The sequence below is a fragment of the Loxodonta africana genome, chromosome 9, assembly GCF_030014295.1.
Source record: "Loxodonta africana isolate mLoxAfr1 chromosome 9, mLoxAfr1.hap2, whole genome shotgun sequence".
Classification (NCBI taxonomy): Eukaryota; Metazoa; Chordata; class Mammalia; order Proboscidea; family Elephantidae; genus Loxodonta; species Loxodonta africana.
In genome coordinates, this window is record NC_087350.1 from 10,259,023 (window position 1) to 10,281,893 (window position 22,871).

General features: G+C 39.0%; 1 protein-coding gene across 3 annotated transcripts in view; it reads left to right on the forward strand.

Annotated features, from left to right (window-relative positions):
- Positions 1-22,871, forward strand: part of LOC100664503 (contactin-associated protein-like 3) — a 361,706-nt gene that overhangs the window by 290,034 nt on the left and 48,801 nt on the right. For all 3 annotated transcript variants that reach the window (XM_064291046.1, XM_064291044.1, XM_064291045.1), the window contains 2 exons: positions 1,816-1,972; positions 8,127-8,254. In XM_064291046.1, coding sequence (XP_064147116.1) covers positions 1,816-1,972; positions 8,127-8,254 — 285 coding nt within the window. The remainder of the gene's footprint in view (positions 1-1,815; positions 1,973-8,126; positions 8,255-22,871) is intronic.

Genomic DNA, 22,871 nt, shown 5'->3' on the forward strand with positions numbered 1-22,871 from the left:
TCAGAAGTTATCAGGAAACTGAGATTATGTTAATCACAGGACTAGATATATGGGCAGCAAGGCTGGGGCCGAAGTTCAGCGGCTGCTGTTTGGTCAAATTGGGTTTACAAGAGGGGTGGGTCTGAGATCTTGTCAGAGTCAAGGGAACATTGTTAGTTCTTGGGCATCTCCAAAATCTCAATGTTAGGGGTCTCAGAGATGGAATAGTACCAGGGGTGTGATAACAGGTGGCTAAAGAGCAAGTTATAAGACAGTTTTCACGTTGTAGGAAACTATTCAGTCACTGTATAGTGTGAATGCTGTTGTCCTGGAAAGGATGATCTTCCAGGGGCTAAAACAATAGAGCAAGTGGAGCCCTTCGTCCTGGCCATTGCTATCTCTCCTGTTTGTTTTCATTTCAACTTCTGATTGTTCTCATGTTTTTCTTAATTATTTCTTATGCAAATTCTCTAGGGTACCCTCAGCAATCTTGAATGGGAACAGAGGCATTTTGTACCTTTAAAAACACTTTTCAAAACTTTTGATGTTTCTTTTCTTACATAGAGAATGGAAAATTCAGATGTGAACATGCAGTTGTGCATTTGTGTATAATTCATTTGCTCTTCAATCTCAGAAAGAATAAATGTTGGATAATTAAGTATTTAAAATGGTCGTTTAGAAAAATATCTCTCAAGTATCTATTAAAGTAAAAAGATCTGCCACCCCCTGGAGATAAATTTTCAACACATTAAAGAAAAAGACTGCAGATATTGATTGATTTCTTTGCACTCTCTCCCGCTGGGCCAGCAGTGGGTGGCAGTGAATGCAGTTGATGCGTTTATAAGCCATGAGGTAGGTCGGCAGCAGAAGCAGAGGAGACTGTGAGGAGCAGTGGCAGCTTTAAGTTAGGGAGAAGCTGGGGTGCATGCCAGATCCTCAGTGGGGGCCTGCTGGTCCCAGTTTAAAGGTTTGAAAGCAAACACTAAAATGGACGAACATCTCTGCAGGGCCAGTGGATATGATGTCACTTACATTTCCCTGTCTGCCCTGATTCTGTCGACCCGTCCCCTTTTTAAGATATATTGCCTGCATGCCTCCCCAGTTTCTAATCGTTCTCACCCTAAAAAAAAGTGTGCTGTAATTCCTGCACAGGTGTCTTGGCGCCAGCTTTAGCATAAATGCGAAATTCTGTAGAAGGGAAGTGGCCTTTGGGTTGCACCAAGGAGGAGATGATGAACTGAGCTGTGGTTGGCTCAGCCTTGTTCTAACCTTAAGATTCACCTCGGGCATGAAGGAGGCTCATCAGTGTCATTCTTTTAGTTTCCAAATAAAGAACCAAAGCCATTCAACCCAAGAAAAGAAAACACTCAACTGTTAAGACATAATAAGAAGTACCAGCATTTTAGCTAATAAAGTGAAAGAAATTCATCTTTGCCTGATAACATTGCATTCTTTCAATATGCATTTTATAATCTCAGAGATTTTAGATTCAGTGTATAAATTGGTTTTTATTTTGATAACAATTCTTTTTTCGATATTATTTCAGAATTAATCACATCATGGGACTGCTCAAGAGAAAAGTGTAAATAGCATGCCTGCACAACCACTTGTGTATTTTCTAATTAAAAATATATGGCAATAACTTAAGTCCTGACATTAAAATATTTTGAAACAGTTTTCAGCCTTCTTAAAAAATATCCTATATCAGAGTTAAAATATGATCACTTCTAAAATAATGTCTCAGTTTTTTAAATAGAAGACAGTAAAGGGGCTATATTGGGGAGGCAGGTCGTGTGGGGCAAAGTAGGTGTCACCTCTCTCATACTTGTCTTTCAGATGGAACCCCACTGAGCTGGTGGGTTGGAAGAACCAATGAAACACACAGTTACTGGGGAAGTTCTCTGCCTGATGCTCAAAAGTGTACTTGTGGATTAGAGGGGAACTGCCTTGATTCTCAATATTACTGCAACTGTGATGCTGACCGGAATGAATGGTGATTTCCACATGATTTCCCTGTGAAAGCTGTCATTTTTTTATTGTCTAAACTATGTGCCTTAGACAGATATTGGACAAGATAGTGCAATGAAAGCAATAGCTTAAAGTGTGCTCCAGCAAGTTAAAAATGTAAGCTTTGATGAATATGATATAATCTATCTGCAGCCTAAAATATTAAGATAACTATTTTTGTTTCCCTGTGAGTAATTGATGATGTGCATTTTTATTTCTCTAATAAGACAAACTGGGAGTTCCTGATTAATGTTTCCCATTCACTGGAAGTAAAATATCAGACTTCTTAAAATTAGGTTTAATCCTATTAATAAGACAACTAACCCATGGTTGACCAAGGGTGTTTGCTGACCTCCCTAACCTTTAGTCGTGTCTTTAAATGATCACGTAGGGAAAATCAAACAAGACCTTGAGTCCATGGAAGGGGGTATATGGAACACAAAACTCCCCACACATCTGGAGGTCTCAAAAGGCTACGACCCTTAAAAAATGGTGGATGAGGACAGACCTTCCCATTGGCACACAACTCCCTGAGAATTCTTCACACGGATTTGGAGTTCAAGTTTACATTACCTAGGATGTCCCTGAGATTAAATTAAAGTGGGCATAGGTTGGCAGCACCATAATTTATTGTAAAGTTATATGAAATTCTTACTGGAGCCCTACCCCAGGCCTCTCAGAATTTTCACAGATAAAATGTCACCAAACGTGAGTTCACAGTCCAGTATTACAAAACTCAGGAGGAAAGAGGCTCCTATGAGTGGGAATCAGAAGAAGACAAAAAGAGTAGAATCAAATGCCTAATAATTCCAGGTAATAGGTATATTAGAAATATAAAGTAAAATAAATGTTAGCTGTTTAAAAATAATGGAATTGAAACATGAGAAAGTAATCAGATACTATGAATAAAGATGATTATGATTTGAAAAAGAACCAAAAGAATGTTCAAAAATGAAAATATTATCAAAATTTAAGAGTTGAATCAGCTATTAGACACAAGTGATCAGAAAATTGGTGAACTGAAAAATAAATGTAAATAAATGACATGGCATATAGAACAGAGAGAGAAAAATGGAAAATATGAAAGGCATGGAGAAGTGATTTAGAGAAGATTGAACACGTGTCTGATTAATATTACAAAAGAGGATTGGAAATAATTACCATAGTTTCCAGTCTTCTATCAAATGGGGAAATCGCTGAGAAATTTCCAGATTTGGGACTATATCGGAATGCCAAGCAGGATAAATAAAAGCAAATTCGTATCTAGACACATCACGGTGAAATTGAAGAACACTAAAGAGAATGTTAGAAGCAGAGATGAAAGAAAGACTCCTAAAAGGAAAGACGGATAGACTGCCTATGGACCCTCATCATCAATAAAGAGAGTAGCCAACAGATGTTGGGACACTGTCATTACAGTTTGAAATAAAATTACTGTCAAACTAGAATATTATACCCAGCTGATATTTTCAAGTCTCTGGGTGGTGCAAACGGTTAGCACGCCCCTATCTGGAAGGTTGGCTGTTTGAGTCCCCCATGAAGAAAGGCTTAGCAATCTACTTCTAAAAAATCAGCCATTGACACACATGGGTCCTCATAAGTTGGAGTCGACTCAACAATAACTAGTTTGGTTTTGATGTTTTCAAAAGTGAGGCTAAAATGAAAGTCCACACACTGAGGAAGTTTACCACCAACAGACCTCACGAGAAGAACTTATAAAGAATGGTTTTCAGAAAGAAAGAAAAAGCCCAGAAGGAATGTCTGAGATGCAAGAAAAATATGAGTAAAGAATTTTCTTAATTCAGTAGTTAGAAAAAAGCGGTAAAATACTGGACATTAATAACATATTGAAGGAATTTTTGTTAATATTTATTAGCATTAAATTGTTTTAAGTGCATGCATTAAAATTTTTAAGAGCAATCTGTAAAGAATAAATATTGAGGATGGAATATTTAAGTCAGTGGGGAAAGAAAAGAAAAGTGGGATTTTAAAAACTCAGTTAATCCAAAAGAAAAGGAGTGAGATTTTTAAAAAGAAGAGAAAGTAGCAAGTACAGAATAAGGTAATAAATACGTGAGTAATCTTGCACAATAAATATGAGTAAAATAAGCTTTTAAATCCATATATATCATATTGAATTAGGAACAAATATATTCTGTTTATACACCCAGGAATATTGAAAGTAAAATGGTTAAAAAAATTATCAGGCAAATACACACAAAAGTAGGCAAATTTAAAAAGCCCTAAAACCCTGGTGGTGTAGTGGTTAAGTGCTATGGCTGCTAACCAAGAAGTCTGCAGTCTGAATACACCAGACACTCCTTGGAAACTCTATGGGGCAGTTCTCCTCTGTCCTATAGGGTTGCTATGAGTTGGAATCGACTCAATGGCAGTGGGCTTTGGGTTTTATTGTGGGCAAAGATGCTCACTATATAACGACACTTTAATAGCACCAGAAAGAACAGGTCTACACTTGTATACTGCTAATAGCAATGCATTGAAATATATAAAGAAAAGACTGACAGAATTACAAGAAGAAACTACAAGAAGAAGTTCACAAATTAACTATGATAGGAAGAGGTTTCAATAAACATCACTTAGTAATTGGCAAATGAAAGGGACAAAAATTCATATGGATATAGAATATTTTAAAAACAAAATTAACAACTTCATTTGATAGATATAGAAAATAAAAATTTGTCTAATTTTCTCAAGCACACATGGCACGTTTTTGCAAACTCGTAACCTGATATTCCATAAAGCAAAACTGAAAAATTTTACCATAGTTGGTACCGTAGAGACAGTTCTTTGATAACAGTGCAGTTGGGTTAGAGACAAATAATAAAAAGATTTTAAAAAAAATATGGCATAGTTCAAAAACATAAAAGATCAGAAACAAAGAAAGATTGCATTATTCATAGACATAGTTGCCTACAAAGAAAACTCAAGAGACTACACAGAAATATTGGAATTAATAATAGTAAGGCTGCTGAATCTTATGATAATTGAATTCCTATAAAAGAACTTGTTATTAAAAGAAAAAGGAGTAAAAACCACTTGCAAAAGCAACAAAAATCACTTGGGATAAATATAACAAAAGTATACAAGACTTTTATGAAAGAGAAATCATAAAACTTTATTGTAAGAGTCTAAGAAGACCTAAATAAATGGAGCGGTATGCTACTGTTATGGATAGGAAAACTAAGTATCTCTTTCCCAAATAAATTTCTAGATTCTAATTCCGGAAAAATGCCATGTGTTTGGTAGCAAGATGATTCTAAAATTTACATGGAAAAACAATGGTGCATGGATATTCTGGAGATGAAAAGCAAGGTGGGGAGATTAAGCCCACCAGACGTGGCTATAGTAGTTAATACAGTGTGAGTTTGCAAAGGAATGAGCACACAGAACAGCAAAACCAAACAGAATGCAGGGAAACTTTCCAAGTATGTTACCTGAGGATGATGATAATTGTGTTTTTACCAGCCTATCTTTCCCCCAAACAATTATTAAATAATGAAAGTTGATTCACTATTTTTCCCTTTTAAGTTTTCCTAGCAACCCAAAGTAGTCAAAGCTGTGTTTTGCCTCAAAAAAGTCCACAAGTCTACTGAAAAGCAATGAAGGGTAAGAATAATTGCCAGAGCATTAGGAACTTAAAAAAAAAAGAGAGAGAGGATTTGGACATTCTCTTACTGAATATTTAAAACTGTTGTTTTATGCAGTGGTTATTAATGTGGAAAAAGTGGAGAGGAGAAAGTTAAGATTACTAGTGACCATGGCAAATGGCCTAAACCCTGCATAATGCATGGGGAGTTGGGAATGGCCTATACTAATGATAAATTTTAAAATGAGAATTGTTAAAAATTCCTCAGATTGAGGATACTTTGCAAACAACAAAGGAACAGGACTGTATTACAGTATCTGCCTTAATCCATACAACATGCACGATGATTTTATTTATATATTTTCAGGACTCTGCGTGCATTATCAGTGCTAAAGACAGAACTAAAGGGTAGCTTTTCTGTAAATGGTTCTTAGAAATTCAAAGATCCTCAAAAGAATAACTAATCCAGTCATATTTTTCCTTTAGGCTATCCTGCCAAAATAGCAGTCACAGCAATTAAAATGCTTCTATGTAGTATTTATATGTAGTATTTACAGATAGGTTGATATTCAACACCAGGAAATAATTTGGTGAGTTATCCTCATATTTGTAATAAATTTCCAGCCAACTCACCTACACGCAGAGTCTTAGTCGTTTAGTGCTGCTGTAACAGATATGCCACGAGTGTTTGGCTTTAACAAAGTGAAGTGTATTCTTTCACAGTCCAGTAGGCTAGAAGTCCGAGTTCAGGTCACCAGCTCCAGGGGAAGGCTTTTCTTTCTCTGCCAGCTCTGAAGGGAGGTCCTTGTCATCAGTCTTCCCTTAATCTGGAAGCATCTCAGCATGGGAACCTCAGGTCCAAAGGACACTCTCTGCTAGTGGCACTGCGTTCTTGGTGATATGAGGTCACCATGTCTCTGCTCGCTTCTCTCTTTTATATCTCAGAAGAGATTGGCTTAGTTTTGTAGATCTCATCAATATAACTGCTGCTAACCCATCTCATTACATCATAGTGATAGGATTTACAACACATAGGGAAATCACCTCAGATGACAAAATGGTAGACAATCGTAAAATACTGGGAACCATGACCTAGCCAAGTTGACAGATATTTTGGGAGGACACAATTCAATCCATGACACCGAACTTGTTGACCACTCATCCTGCAGCAAAGCCAGTGCTAATGTGCTTGGGATGACCTGCCTGTGCCCCTTCATTAGGAGTCACTAGGACTTAACCAGATAAAGCCACATTCATTTTTTTAGCCTGATCTTGGGAAATAGCCATATTCAATAAAAGTTTTTCTCCCCATTTGGATGGCAGACCACTTTATTAAATTTTTGGAACAGGATAAAACTTTTATATAGTTCAATTTTTATTTTAACTGTTAAACCTCAAAAGAATCTTTTAATGCCATGACTAAATATTCAGTTATTCAGATTTTTTGCCACAAAGCCCTTAGGCTGAACTATACAAAGTTGCTTTTTTTTTTTAACCTGCAATAGCAGCACTTTCAAAAACTTCAACCTGTGTATATAGGAGTTGAGTGGCAGCTGTGTAATAGTTAGGAATTCAGACTTACTAGGTCCTACACAGATACAGGGCATCAGAAAGATAAACCAGACAAACCATTATTTTTCCGTAAATCAGAAGTGCTCATGTAATTGAAGTAGGCAATAAAAAATGTGAGCAGATTGCAAAATGTAGACAAATCCTTTTACTTTGCCCAGAGAGGAGGTGGTGGTACAGTCAGCCTGTGATCCAGGTCCTCAGACTCCTACTCCAGGCCTTTTTGTGTTGGAACCATAAGTACTAATGTTTCCCCAAATATTTACTTACATGATCTATTATTATTATTATTTATAATAGCCACTGGGTTTCCTGGTGCATCAGTGGTGTTTTTTGTGCCCACATCTCCAACACACAGGGCCTGGTAGTTAAAAGACAAGCTGTAAATGTTTCTCTGGCGATGGACGGGGACAGTCATTGTCTACACTTTCCCATGCATATTCCATTTATTAATGTAAGGGCGCATCGTGTCAGACTTCCATCTTGGTTTTGAATCAGAATTTTGTTTTTAAATTTATGGAGTCAACAAGTCAGGGAACTCCTAGTAACCCCAGTAAGAATTTATGGATATTTAATGATCAAATTCTGAGAATCAAAAACATAAATCTTGCTAGTCAGGTGTTTTTTTCATGCTCACACTTGTATGTGTAAGTTCTGCATTTAAGTTTTACTTATTGGCTAATTTTAAAAGAACAGTTTGCTGCTTAATTACGTTGAAAATGTAATCTGCCTTCCTACGCCCGTGTTCACATTTAACTGGTCCTGTGGCTGAATCATGGTCTCTGGTTCTCAGATGATGTCATTAAATATCTCACTACGTGTGTGAGTGTTCAGATGAGCAGTTTGATTTCCCTACTGTTTTGGTGTTTATAAGTTTAGTTTAAGGCCTCTTGAACTGCAGTAAGACTATTGTTTATTTTATGTTATTCAGAATAATTTTAAGGTGGTTGTTGCTGTTTTCTAGGACCAGTGACACAGTAGTCCTTTCCCAGAAGGAGCACCTGCCAGTCACACAGGTCGTGATGACAGACACAGGCCGACCACATTCTGAAGCAGCTTATACACTGGGGCCTCTGCTCTGCCGGGGGGATAGTAAGTAGCAGCAAGAGGAACTGTCTCTGCTACTAATAATATCTGTCAATGTTTTATGAACAATTTAGCTGCATGGGTTTCATAAAAATACCATCTACCCTGATAATCTATATTTCATTAGTAATGCATTAACTTAGAAAAACTGTGTATTGCTAATGCAGTTGAGAAAAATTATATTACTCTATGTTATGTCTCTTTTATGTAGTATTTAAATCAAATTACTATTGTGGAGACTAATGGAATCATCTGAAAATAATATTTCACTTTCTCAGCAAACATTTAATATATGTCCAATAAGTACAGGGTAATTTGCTGAGTGTGGTTGTCTTAGTTATCTAGTGCTACTGTTACAGAAGTACTACAAATGGATGGCTTTAGCCAAAAGAAATTTGTTTTCCCATAGTTTAGGAGGCTAAAATTTTGAATTCGGGCTTTGGCTCTAGGGGAAGGCTTTCTCTTTCTGTCAGCTCTGGGGTAAGGTCCTTGTCTCTTCAGCTTCTGTTCCGTGGTTCCTTGGAGACCTCCGTGTGACTTGGCATCTATCTTCCCCCATCTCAAGACACACCCTACACTAATCCTTCTTCATTAAAATAACACAGATAACCCATTCCCAAGTGGGATTATAACCACCAGCATAGAGGTTAGGATTTATAACACACATTTTGGGGGGACACAGTTCAGTCCATAACACTCCACCCTTGGGGCCTCACATGTCCTTATTACATGCAAAACACATTTACCCCATCACATTATCCCAAAAGTTGCATATCAACTCCAAGTCCAAAACCTCATCTTCTAAACCATCTAAATCAAATAAGGATAAGATATCAGGTGTATCCCATCCTGGGGCAAAATTCCTCTTCATCTGTGAACCTGTGAAATTTAGAACACAAGTTATTTACCTCCAAAGTACAATGCTGGAACAGGCACAAGGTAAACATTTCTGTTACAATGGGAGAAACTGGAGGGAAAGAAGGGGTAACGGGAACAAAGCAATTCTAAAACCCAGCAGAACAAATTGTATTAGCTTTTAAGGCTTGAAAAGAAGCCCCCTACTCTCTGAAGCCACCTGGGCAATGACCCTGCCTCCCAGACTCTAGGTGTTGGCATGCCCTCTGGATTCTGGGTGGACGCTCCTCAGTCTGGGGCTTTAGCCTGCCTTTCAGGCCCACTGGGATGACAATTCTGCTCCCTTGGCTTTGGGTGGCCCCATTCTCCTTGTCCATCTAAGTGGCAGCCCCACCCCCTTGGTCCTGGAAGGCCCCATTTCTGCCACTTGGGCATGGAAGCCCAACCCCCTCAACTTTTGGCAGTGGCCCCATCCTCTTGGCTAAATTGAATTATAGCCCCACACTCTGGAACCAAGCTGGTGAAGATCTGACTCTTTGAAACCCAGGAGGCCGTGGCTCTACCCTTTGAGACTCCGGAAGCTGTGGCCATACCCGTTGAGACTGAGGCAGCTCTGCTTCCCTTGCTCCTTCCAACAATTCTGCTGATCTCCAAGCTTCTCTAGGGATGGTCCTTTTAGATTCTTGGAGGACAACAAATGTAGCTCCCTTGGCCTGTTTCCTGAATATATAATTCCAAGAGGCAGGCAGTGTTCTCTTTCGTGCTGTGGTAGCTGTTAGGTCCATCAGTCACAGGCTTAAAAGGTTGTATAGCCACTCCTTGGTGAAAATTCTGGGATGCAACAGAACTTTCCAGATCTTTAAGTTCCATTTTCATCTTGCATAATTCATTTTTAAGTCCATCTCTTTCTGCTTGCTTTTTACTATAAGTGGCAAGGAGAAACCACACAGCCCCTTAAAGATCTTGCTTAAAAATCTCCTCAGGCAAATATCCAACTTCATTACTTGTAAGTTCTATCTTCCACCAAACATTTGAACAGAATTCAGACAAATTCTTTGCCACTGCATAAAAAGCATTGCCTTTCCTTCATTGTCTAATCACATGTTAATCATTTTCTTTTAAAACCTTGCCTGAAGCACATTTAACATCCACATTTCTAGCAACATTTTGTTGCTGGCACCATATGTATTCTCTGAGATGATAGAGACTTTCTCTATAGCTTTGATAACTTCCTTCTGAGCCCTCACTAGAACTGCCTTTGGCGTCCATAATTCTACCAACAGTCTCCTCAAGGCAATCTGGACTTTAACTATTGCTGCTGTTAGATGCCCGTCGAGTTGGTGCTGACTCATAGTGACCCTATAGGACAGAGTGAACTGCCCCATAGGGTTTCCAAGAAGCAGCTGGTGGATTTGAACTGCCTCCCTTTTGATTAGCAGCCGAGCTCTTAACCACTAGGCTACCAGGGCTCGACTTTATTAAAAAGGCACCTTAAAACTCTTCCAGCCTCTCCCCATTACCCAATTCCAAAACCACTTCCACATTTTAAGTATCTGTTAGAGCAGCACCCCTACTACTTGGTATCAAATTCTGTCTTCATTATCTAGTGCTGCTGTAACAGAAGTACCACGAGTGGGTGGCTTTAACAAACTTAATTTCTCACAGTGTAGGAGGCTAGAAGTCCAAATTTAGGGCGCCAGCTCTAGGGGAAGGCTTTCTCTCTCTTTTGGCTTTGGGGGAAGGTCCTTGTGTCTTCAGCTTGTTTCCTGGTTCCTTGTAGCTCTCCATGTGGCTTGGCATCTGTGTTCCCTCTGCCTTCTTGCTTGTTTGTTTAATCTCTTTTATATCTCAAAAAAGAGATTGACTCAAGACACACCCTACACTAATCCACCCTCATTAACACAACAAGGAGAACTCATTCACAAATGGGATTCTAAATACAGGCGTAGAGGCTAGTGGCCATGCTGATCTCTGTGCCTGGCAAGACCTCAGCAGGGTCTGTGGAACCCTGACCCTCCCTGGGACTGTTTAAAGTTCTGTGTAGGATGTCACTCTATGAGAAAATTCTGGTGCTTCGGAACTTTGCTATTGAAAATAATGTAGGTGCTTCCTATTTCAGATAATAAAAATATTAACACATGGATAACCAAAATGTAGCAAAGAATATTAACTCGTTTTGTCTGATGATATACTGAGAACTTCTTTTCTCACTCGACATAAAAATGCAGACCACAGTTCTGCTTCTGGGTTGTTGTTGTTGTTAGGTGTCAACGAGTTGGTTCTGACTCATAGTGACCCTGTGCACAACAGAATGAAACACTGCCCAGTCCTGCACCATCCTTAACGGTTGTTGTTATGCTTGAGCCCATTGTTGGAGCCACTGCGTCAACCTATCTTGTTGAGGCACTTCCTCTTTTTTGCTGACCCTCTACTTTACCGAGCATGATGTCCTTCTCCAGGGACTAATCCCTTCTGACAAGACATCCAAAATATGTGAGACATAGTCTTGCTGTCCTTGCTTCCAAGGAGCATTCTGGCTGTACTTCTTCCAATACAGATTTATTTGTTCTTTTGTCAGTCTATGGTATATTCAATATTCTTCACCAACACCACAAATCAAAGGCATCAGTTCTTCTTCAGTCTTCCTTATCCAACTGTCCAGCTTTTTGCACGCATGTGAGGCGATTGAAAGCACCATGGCTTGGGTCAGGCACACCTTAGTCCTCAGGCTGCCATCTTTGTTTTTCAACACTTTAAAGAGAACTCTTGCAGCCGATTTTCTCAATGCAATGCATCTTTTCATTCTTTGACTGCTGCTTCCATGGGTGTTGATTGTGGGTCCAAGTAAAATGAAATCCTTGACAACCTCAATCTTTTCTCTGTTTATCATAATGTTGCTTATTGGTCCAGTTGTGAGGATTTTTGTTTTCTTTATGTTGAGGTGTAATCTACACTGAAGCCTCTGGTCTTTGATCTCCATAAAGCAAGGTTGTGTCATCTGCATAACTCAGGTTGGTAATGAGTGTTCCTCCAATCCCGATGCCCCGTTCTTCTTCATATAGCCCAGCTTCTCGGATTATTTGCTCAGCATATAGATTGAACAGGTATGGTGAAAAGATACAACCCTGATGCACACTTTTCCTGACTTTAAACCATGCGGTATCCCCTTGTTCTGTTCAATGACTGCCTATTGATCTATGGACAGGTTCCTCATAAGCACAATTAAATGTTCTGGAATTCCCATTCTTTGCAATGTTATCCATAATTTGTAATGGTCCACACAGTCGAATGCCTTAGCATAGTCAATAAAACACAGGTAAATATCCTTTGGTATTCTCTGCTTTCAGCCAGGATCCATCTGACATCATAATAATATCCCTGGTTCCATGTCCTCTTCTGAATCCAGCTTGAATTTCTCGCAGTTCCCTGTCGATATACCGCTGCAGCCACTTTTGAATGATGTTCAGCAAAATTCTACTTGCGTGTGATATTAATGATACTGTTTGATAATTTCCACATTTGGTTGGATCATCTTTCTTGGGAATAGGCATAAATATGGATCTCTTCCAGTCAGTTGGCCAGGTAGCTGTCTTCTAAATTTCTTGGCATAGACGAATGAGCACTTCCAATGCTGCATCTGTTCATTGAAACATATCAGTTGGTATTCTGTCAATTCCCGGAGCCTTGTTCTTTGCCAATGCCTTCAGCGCAGCTTGGACTTCTTCCTTCAGTACCATCGGTCCTTGATCATATGTTACCTCCTGAAATGGCTGAACATCGACAAATTCTTTTTGGTATAGTGACTCTGTGGATTCCTTCCATCTTCTTTTGATGCTTCCTGCATCATTTAATATTTTCCATGTAGAATCCTTCAGTATTGCAACTCAGGACTTGAATTTTTTCTTCAGTTCTTTCAGCTTGAGAAATGCTGAGTGTGTTCTTCCCTTTTGGTTTTCTATCTCCAGCTCTTTGCACATGTCATCATACTACTTTACTTTGTCTTTTCCAGCCACCCTTTGAAATCTTCTGTTCAGCTTCTGGGTAAAATCAAGTAAGTACACGCTCCCATCAAACCCTGTTACAGAACCTGGAGGGGATGCATGAAGCTGCTGTTTCAGGACTCTAAAAAGTAAATACTAGCAGGCAGGTAAGGGAAGAAAACCAGAATTCAGTATTTATTTTTTTACTTAAGTGTCTCTTAGCCAACTTAGACATGGGCAGCAAGTCACAAACAGAAAGATCCAGGGGAAGCCCTGTAGACCTGACTGAAGGAGTAGGAAATGGAGTTCCTAACACTCAGAGAGAGTGCAGTAATTTCATTTTTTTCCCCTTTTCTCTGTTTTCTGAGGCCCTAGCCACCAGGCAATCCAATGGTGGCAGTGGCAGTGGCCACATCAGGAGCCCACAAAAGCTATTGTGGCTCCGATAGTGGACAGACACTGTTGTTGTTTTTTTTTTTTTTTCCTTTTCTTTATTCACTCACTGCTTGCCCTTGGACACAGGTGCAATTGCAGAAATGCATTTCAGAGCAGGGCAAGGGGAACCCCCATTTTCTAGTTGTAGGATTTAAAAGGGAACATCTGGGAACTGGAAAGTACCTAGAAGATCACAAAGACGGAAGAGTTCAGGAAAGTGACACTATAAAGTTGTTTACAAAGTCCTGAGCTCAGCCCAGAGATGTGCTTCTGATGGTAAATAGTAGAACAAAGAATTTGAGAACTGAGCTAACAAGCTTGAGACCAGGACCCAGACTGACCACTGGGTGGTGAACGAGTGAGGCAGATCTGAATAACCCTGCAAATGGTTTGAAAACTGAACTGACATTAGAGCCACAGCCCACAGAAAGCAGACTGGAATGTGTGGCCAAAGCCCAAACGGTTCAACTGACTGCAAAAAATAAAAATAAAAATATCAACACCTTCCATAAAAATTAAACAAAACTCTGAATTTGTTAACATTATGTTCAAAATATCTAGGACAAATCCAAAACTACTTAGCGTGCGAAAAACCAGGAAAATCTCAGCTTGCGCGGAAAATGACAACTAATAGTTACCAATTCCAACAAGACACAGAGGTTCTAATTATCTGATGGACTTTAAACCAGCTGGCTGTTGTTGTTAGGCGCTGTCAAGCCAGTTCCGATTCATAGCAACCCCATGTACAACAGAATGAAACACCGCCTGGTCCTGCGCCTTCCTCCCATTTATTGCTATGCTTGAGCACATTGTTGAAGCCACTGTGTCAGTCCGTCTCTTTAAAGGTCTTCCTCTTTGTCTCTGACCCTCTATTTTACCAAGCGTGATGTCCTTCTCCAGGGACTGGTCCCTCCTGATAACATGTCCAAAGTATGTGAGATGTAGTCTCACCATCCTTGCTTCTAAGGAGCGTTCTGGTTGTACTTCTTCCAAGACAGATTTCTTCGTTCATTTGGCAGTCTGTGGTATATTCAATATTCTTCATCAACACCACAATTCGAAGGCATCAGTTCTTCTTCGGTCGTCCTTATTCATTGTCCAGGTTTCGCGTGCCTATGAGGCAATTGAAAACACCACGGCTTGGATCAGGTGCACCTTAGTCCTCAAGGTGACATCTTTGCTTTTCAACACTTCAAAGAAGTCTTTTGGAGCCGATTTGCCCAGTGCAATGCATCTTTTGATTTTTTGACTGCTGCTTCTATGGGTGTTGATTGTGCATCCAAGTAAAATAAAAACTTTGACAACCTCAACCTTTTCTCCGTTTATCATGAAGTTGCTTATTGGTACAGTTGTGAGGATTTTTGTTTTCCTTATGTTGAAGTGTAATCCATTCTGAAGGCTGTGGTCTTTGATCTTCATCAGTAAGTGCTTCAAGTCCTCTTCCCTTCCAGCAAACAAGGTTGTGTCATCTGCATAATACAGATTATTAATGAGTCCCTCCACTCCTGATATCCAATTCTTCGTCATATAGTCCAGGTTCTCGGACTGTTTGCTCAGCATACGGATTGAATAGGTATGGTGAAAGGATAGAACCCTGATGCACACCTTTCGTGACTTTAATCCACGCAAAATCCCCTCATTCTGTTGAAACGACACCTCTTGACCTGTGTACGGATTCCTCATGAGCATAATTAAGTGTTCTGGAATTCCCATTATCTGCAGTGTTATCCACAATTTGTTATGATCCACACAGTCGAATGCCTTAGCATAGTCAATAAAGCACAGGTAAACATCCTTCTGGTATTCTCTGCTTTCAGCCAAGATCTGTCTGACATCACCAATGATATCCATGCTTCTACATCCTGTTCTAAAACCGGCTTGAATTTCTGGCAACTCCCTGTAGATATATTGCTACAGGCATTTTTGAATGATCTTCAGCAAAATTTTGCTTGCGTGCAATAGTAATGATACCGTTCAATAATTTCCACATTCAGTTGGATCACCTTTCTTGGGAATAGGCATAAATATGAATCTCTTCCAGTCAGTTGGTCAGGTAGCTGTCTTCTAAATTCCTTGACATAGAGGATTAAGAACTTCCAGCACTGCATCCGTTTGTTGAAACATCTCAATTGGTATTCTGTCCATTCCTGGACCCTTGTTTTTCGCCCATGCCTTCAGTGCAGCTAGGACTTCTTCCTTCAGTACCAGTGGTTCCTGATCATATGTTACCTCCTGAAATGGTTGAACATCGACCAGTTCTTTTTGGTATAGTGACTGTGTGTATTCCTTCCATCTTCTTTTAATACTTCTGTGTCATTTAATATTTTCCCCATAGAGTTCTTCAGTATTGCAACTCAAGGCTTGAATTTTTTCTTCAGTTTTTTCAGCTTGAGAAATGCTGAGCGTGTTCTTCCCTTTTGGTTTTCTATCTCCAGGTCTTTGAGCACGTAATCAAAATAATTTACTTTGTCTTTTCCAGCCACCCTTTGAATTTTTTTCAGCTCTTTCACTTATCATTTTTCCATTTGCTTTAGCTACTAGACATTCAAAAATAAGTTTCAGAGTCTCTTTTGATACCCATTTAGGTCTTTTTTTTCTCTCTCGTCTTTTAATGATCTTTTGCTTTCTTCATGTATGATGACCTTAATGTCATTTCACAACTGATCTGGTCTTCTATCGTTAACATTCAACACGTCAAATGTATTCTTGAGGTGGTCTCTAAATTCTTGAGTGGGATATACTCAAGGTTGTACTTTGGCCCTCCTCAACTTGTTCTAATTTTCTTCAGTTTAAACTTGAACCTGCACATGAGTAATTGATGGTCTGATCCGCAGTGGGCCACTGGCCTCGTTCTGACTGACAGTATTGAGCTTCTCCATCATCTCCTTCCACGAATGTAATCGATTTGATACCTGTGTGTTCCATCTAGTGAGGTCCATGTATATAGTAACTGTTCATGTTGGTGAAAAAGGTATTTGCAAGGAAGAAGTTGTTGGTCTTGGCAAATTCAATCATGCAATCTCTGGCATCATTTCTATCATCAGAGCCATATTTTCCAACTACCAATCCTTCTTTGTTTCCAACTTTCACATTCCAATCACCAGTAATTATCAATGCATCCTGATTGCAATGATAATTCTTCATTGCAGAAGTTGGTAAAAATCTTCAATTTCTTCACCTTTGGTTGGTGCATAAATTTGAAAAATAGTTGTGTTAACTGATCTTCCTTGTAGACGTATGGATATTATCCCATCACTGACAGCATTGTGCTTCATGATAGATCTTGAAATGTTCTTTTTGATGATGAATGCAATACCATTCCTCTTCAAGTTGTCATTCCCAGCATAGTAGACCATATGATTGTCAAATTGAAAATGACCAATACTGGTCCATTTCAGCTCACTAGTAATGCCTAGGATATCAATCTTTATGGATTCCATTTCGTTTTTGATGATTTTCAATTTTCCTAGAGTTATACTTCGCACATTCTAGATTCTGATTATTAATGGGTGTTTCCAGCTGTTTTTTCTCACTTTGAGTCATGATACATCAGCAAATGAAGGTCTTGAAAGCTTGACTCTATCCACATCATTAAGGTTGACTCTACTTTGAGAAGGCAGCTCTTTCCCAGCCATATTTTAAGTGCCTTCCAACCTGGGGGGCTCATCTTCTGGCACTATATCAGACAGTGTCCCACTGCTATTCATAAGGTTTTCACTGGCTAATTCTTCTCAAAATTAGACTGCCGGGTCCTTCTTCCTAGGCTGTCTTAATCTGGAAGCTCAGCTAAAACCTGTCTGTCATGGGTGATCCTGCGAGTATTTGAATACCGGTGGCATAGCTTCCAGCATCACAGCAACACACAAGCTCCCACAGTGTGACATACTGACAGACATGTGGGAGTTAAACCAGGTATTCAGCTGCTAACTGAAAAGTCAGTGGTTTAAACCCACCAGCTGCTTCATGGAAGAAAGATGTGCGAGCTGGCTTCCATAAAGATCTACAGCCTTGGAAATCGTATAGGGCAGTTCTACTCTGTCCTAGAGGGTAACCATGAGTTCGGAATCGAGTAGATGGCAGTTGGCTGGTTTGTTTGGTTGTTTTTGGTTTTTAGTACAGAAATACTGTAACAAGCAATCAAGAATACTCTTGAAACAAATGCAAAAAGACACTGTGTCAAAAAAGAAATAGGACATATAAAAAAGGACCAAATGGAAATTTTAGAATCAAGAAGTATAATAACAAAAATGTACTGGATGCGATAAATAGCAAATTTGAGATGCAATAGTCAATGAACTTGAATCTTGATCAGTAGAAGTTGTTCAATTTGAATAAGAAGCTATGCCACTGATATTTAAAATACCAGCATGGTGGAAAAGTTTCAGCAACACTTCCAGACAAAGACAGGCTAGGAGGAAAGACGTGCTATACTTCTAAAAAAATTGGCCAATGAAAACTTTATGAATAACATCGGAATATATTTGATGTAGTGACCAAAGGTGGGCCCCTCGGGTTGGAAAGAGCTTAAAATATGACTGGGGAAGGGCTGCCTCCTGAAGGTAGTCAACCTTAATGACTGGACAGGGTAAAGCTTTTGGAACCTTCATTTGCTGATGCAGCATGATTCAAAATGAGAAGAAACAGCTGCAAACATCCATAAATAATCAGAATGTGGAATGTATGAAGTATCAATCTAGGAATATTGGGAGTTGTCAAAAATGAAATAGAACTCTTAAAGATCGATATCCTAGGCATTAGTGAGCTGAAATGGACTGATATTGGCCATTTTGTATCAGACAATCATATAATCTACTATGCTTGGAAAGACTATTTGAAAAGGAACAGCTGTCCCATTCATTGTCAAAAAGAACCTTTCAAGATCTATCCTCAAGTACAATGCTGTCAGTGATAAGATAATATCCATATACCTATAAGGAAGACCAGTTAATATGACTATTCAAATTTACTTACTAACCACTAATGGCAAAGATGAAGAAACTGAAGGTTTTTACCAACTCCTGCAGTCTGAAATTGATCAAATATGCAGTTAAAACACATTGATAATTACTGGTGATTGGAATGCAAAAGTTGGAAACAAAGAAGAATCAGTAGTTAGAAATATAGCCTTGGTGATAGAAAGGATGCTAGATATTGCATGATAGTATTTTGCAGGACTAACAACCTGTTAATTGGAAATACCTTTTTTCAGCAACATAAATGGCAGTTATACTCGTGAGCCCTCACCAGATGGAACACACAGGAATCAAATCAACTACATCTGTTGAAAAAGACAATGAAGAAGCTCAATATCATCAGTCAGAACAAGGCCAAGGGCCCACTGTGGAACAGATCATCAGTTGCTCATAGGCAAGTTCAAGTTGAAGCTGCAGACAATTAAAAGAGGTTCAGGAGTGCCAAAGTATGATGTTGAGTATATCCCACCTGAATTTAGAGAACATCTCAAATAGACTTGATGTATTGAACACTCATGACCAAAGACAAGACAATTTGTGAGATGACATCAAGGACATGAAGAAATCAAAAAGTCATTAAAAAGACAGGCAAGAAAGTGACGTGAGTAGAGATGTCAGAAAAGACTGTGAAACTTGCCCATGAACATAGAGTAGCTCAAGTGAAAGGAAGAAATGATGAAGTGAAAGAGGTGAACAGAGGATTTCAAAGGGTGGCTTGAGAAGACAAAGTAAAATGTTACAATGAAATGCGCAAAGACCTGGAGTTAGAAAACCAAAAGGGAAGAATACACTTGGCATTTTCCAAGCTAATAGAACTGAAGAAAAAATTCAAGCCTTGAGATGCAATGCTGAAGGATTGTATGGGTAAAGTATATGCAGAGAATACCAGAAAGATATTTACCTCTGTTTTATTGACTATGCAAAGGCATTTTACAGTGTGGATCATAACAAATTATGGCTATCACTGCAAATAATGGGAATTTCAGAACACTTAATTGTGCTCATGAGGAACCTGTACATAGACCAAGCAGCAGTCATTTGAACAGTACAAGGAGATACTCCGTGGCATAAAGTCCAGAAAGGTGTGCATTAGGGTTGTATCTTTTCACCATATCTATTTGATCTGTATGTTGTGCAAATAATCTGAGAACCTGGACTATATGAAGAAGAATGGGGCATCATAATTGGAGGGAGACTCCTCACTAACCTGAGTTATGCAAATGACACAACCTTGCTTGCTGAAAGTGAAAAGGACTTGAAGCACTTACTGATGGAGATCAAAGACCATAGCCTCAACATAAAGAAAACAAAAATCCTCACAACTGGACCAATTAGCAACATCATGATAAATGGAGAAAAGGTTGAAGTTGTCAAGGATTTCATTTTACTTGGGTCCACAATCAACACCTTTGGAAGCAGCAGTCAAAAAAATCAAAGGACACATCTCATTGGGCAAATTGGCTGCAAAAGTCCTGTTTAAAGTATTGAAAAGCAAGGTTGTCATCTTGAGGACTAAGGTGCATCTGACCCAAGCCATGGTGTTTTCAGTCACCTTACATGAATGCGAAAGCTGGTCGATTGAATAAGGAAGACCAAAGAAGAACTGACGCCTTTGAATTGTGGTGTTGGCGAAGAATATTGAATATACATGGACTGTGTGGTGCCAAAAGAACAAACAAATCTATCTTCGAAGAAGTACAGCCAGAATGCTCCTTAGAAGCAAGGGTGGCGAGACTACATCTCACATACTTTGGACATGTTATCAGGAGGGATAAGCCCCTGGAGAAAGACATCACGCTTGGTAGAGAGTCATCAAAAAACAAGAAGACCATCAATAAGATGGATTGACACAGTGGCTGCAACAACGGGCTCAAGCATAGCAAAGATTGTGAGGATGGCGCAGGACCGGGCGGTGTTTTGTTCTGTTGTGCACAGGGTCGCTATGAGTTGGAACCGACTCGACGGCACCTAAGAACAACAACAACATCATTAATATCACACGCAAGTAAAATTTTGCTGAAGATAATTCACAAAAATGGTCACAGCATACATCAACAACAGAATGCCAGAACGTAAAGCTCGATTCAGAAGAAGACGTGGAACGAGGGATATCATTGCTGATGTCAGATGATTCTTGGCTGAAAGCAAAGAATACCAGAAAGATGTTTACCTGTGTTGTATTAACTATGAAAAGGCATTTGACTGTGTGGATCATAACCAATTATGGATAACACTGAAAAGAATGGGAATTCCAGAACTCTTAATTGTGCTCACTTGAACATAGACTAAGAGGCAGTCGTTAGAACAGAACAAGGGAACTTTTTGTGGCTTAAATTAGGAAAGGTATGTCAGGGTTGTATCCTTTCACCATACCTAGTCAATCTGTCTGCTGAACAAATAATCAGAGATGCTGGACTATATGAAGAAGAGCACAGCATCAGGATTAGAGGAAGACTCATTAACAACTTGCATTATGCAGATGACACAACCTTGATTGCTGAAACTGAAGAGGACTTGAAGCACTTAACTAATGGAGATCAAAGACAGCAGCCTTCACTATAGATTACACCTCCGCATTAAAAAAAAAAAAAAATCCTTACAACTGGACCAATAAGCAGCATCATGATAAACAGGAAATATTGAAATTGTTAAGGATTTCTTTTTCTGGATCCACAATCAACACCCATAGAAGCAACAGTCAAGAAATAAATGACTCATTGCATTGGGCAAATCTTGTGCAAAAGACCTCTTTTAAAGTGTTGAAAAGCGAAGATGTCACCTTGAGGACTAACGTGCACCTGACCCAAGCCATGACATTTTCAATCATCTCATTTGCATGTAAAAGCTGGTGAAGGAATAAGGAAGACCAAAGAAGAATAGATGTCTTTGATTTATGGTATTGGCAAAGAATATTGAATATACCATGGACTGCCAGATGAATGAGCAAATCTGCATTGGAAGAAATATAGCCAGAATGCTGCTTAGATGCAAGGACTGCAAGACTTCATCTCACGTAGTTTGGACATGTTATCAGGAGGGACCGGTCCCTGCAGAAAGACATCGTGCTTGGTAAAATAGAGAGCAGAAAAGGGGAAGACCCTCAACAAGATGGACTGGCACAGTGACTGCAACAGTGGGCTCAAACATAGCAATGATTGTGAGGATGGCACAGGACCAGGTAGTGTTTTTTTCTGTTGTGCGTAACGTTGTTATGAGTTGGAACTGACTCGAGGACACCTATCAATAACAAAGCATATAGATATATGATAATATATGTGTATGTGTGTTTCTGTGTGTCTGTGTGCTGCTGAGTATGTATGCATATATATAAAATAGCACTCATAATACAAACTTTTAACAAACCAGGAATAGAAGAGAAGTACCCTTAAAGTGAGTACGAAGCAAGGATATGCAATCTTACCACTTGTATTAAATATCATACCAGAAGTCTTAGCCAGTGAGAAAAAGAAATCAATTCATCCAGATTGGAAGTGAAGAAAGAAATCTGTATTTACCAATGTATCATTGTTTACATAGAAAATCCCAAGAAGTCACCTAAAAAACCTATTAGAACTAATAAGTGAATTCGACAAGTTTGTATTATATATTCCCAACACGCAAAAATCAATTCTATATATGTCAGCAATGGGAAACCCCGGTGGCATAGTGGTTAAGTGCTATGGCTACTAACCAAGAGGTCGGCAGTTCAAATCCACAAGGCGCTCCTTGGAAAATCTATGGGGCAGTTCTACTCTGTCCTATAGGGTCGCTATGAGTTGGAATTGACTCGATGGCACTGGGTTTTTTGGGTATGTCAGCAATGTACACTTTGAAGCCAAAATTTAAAAATAGTATCACTTTAAATTGTTCCCCAAAATGTAATAGATATGTATGTCACAAAACATGTATATGATATATATGCTAAAAATACTAAATTTTGAATATCAAGATGATCTAAATAAATGGAGAAAAATTGTGTTGGTGAATTGGAAGACTCAACATAGGGAATATGGCAGTTCTTGCCAATTTGAACAGAAACTTCAAAGAGAATCTGAGAATGTCAAATAAGTACATGAAAAGGTGTTTAATATCATTAACTTTTAGAGCAATACAAAATTACAATCCCCATGATATACCACTGCACACCTTCTGTATTTTTACTCAAATAACTTGAGAATTCCACGTTTGCTGAGCATGCCTTACCCCCAGAGATATTTTTGTAAGTGTGCTGTGCAAATTTTTTTAATAGCTGTATGTAAAAAGAAATTGACATAGGGGCACATTTGAAAATACCTTATGTCGGGAGGGCACGGATGGCAAACAAATGTAGAAGCTGCACTTTATTTGTATAAAAATGCGGTATTTGGATTGCTAAAACTA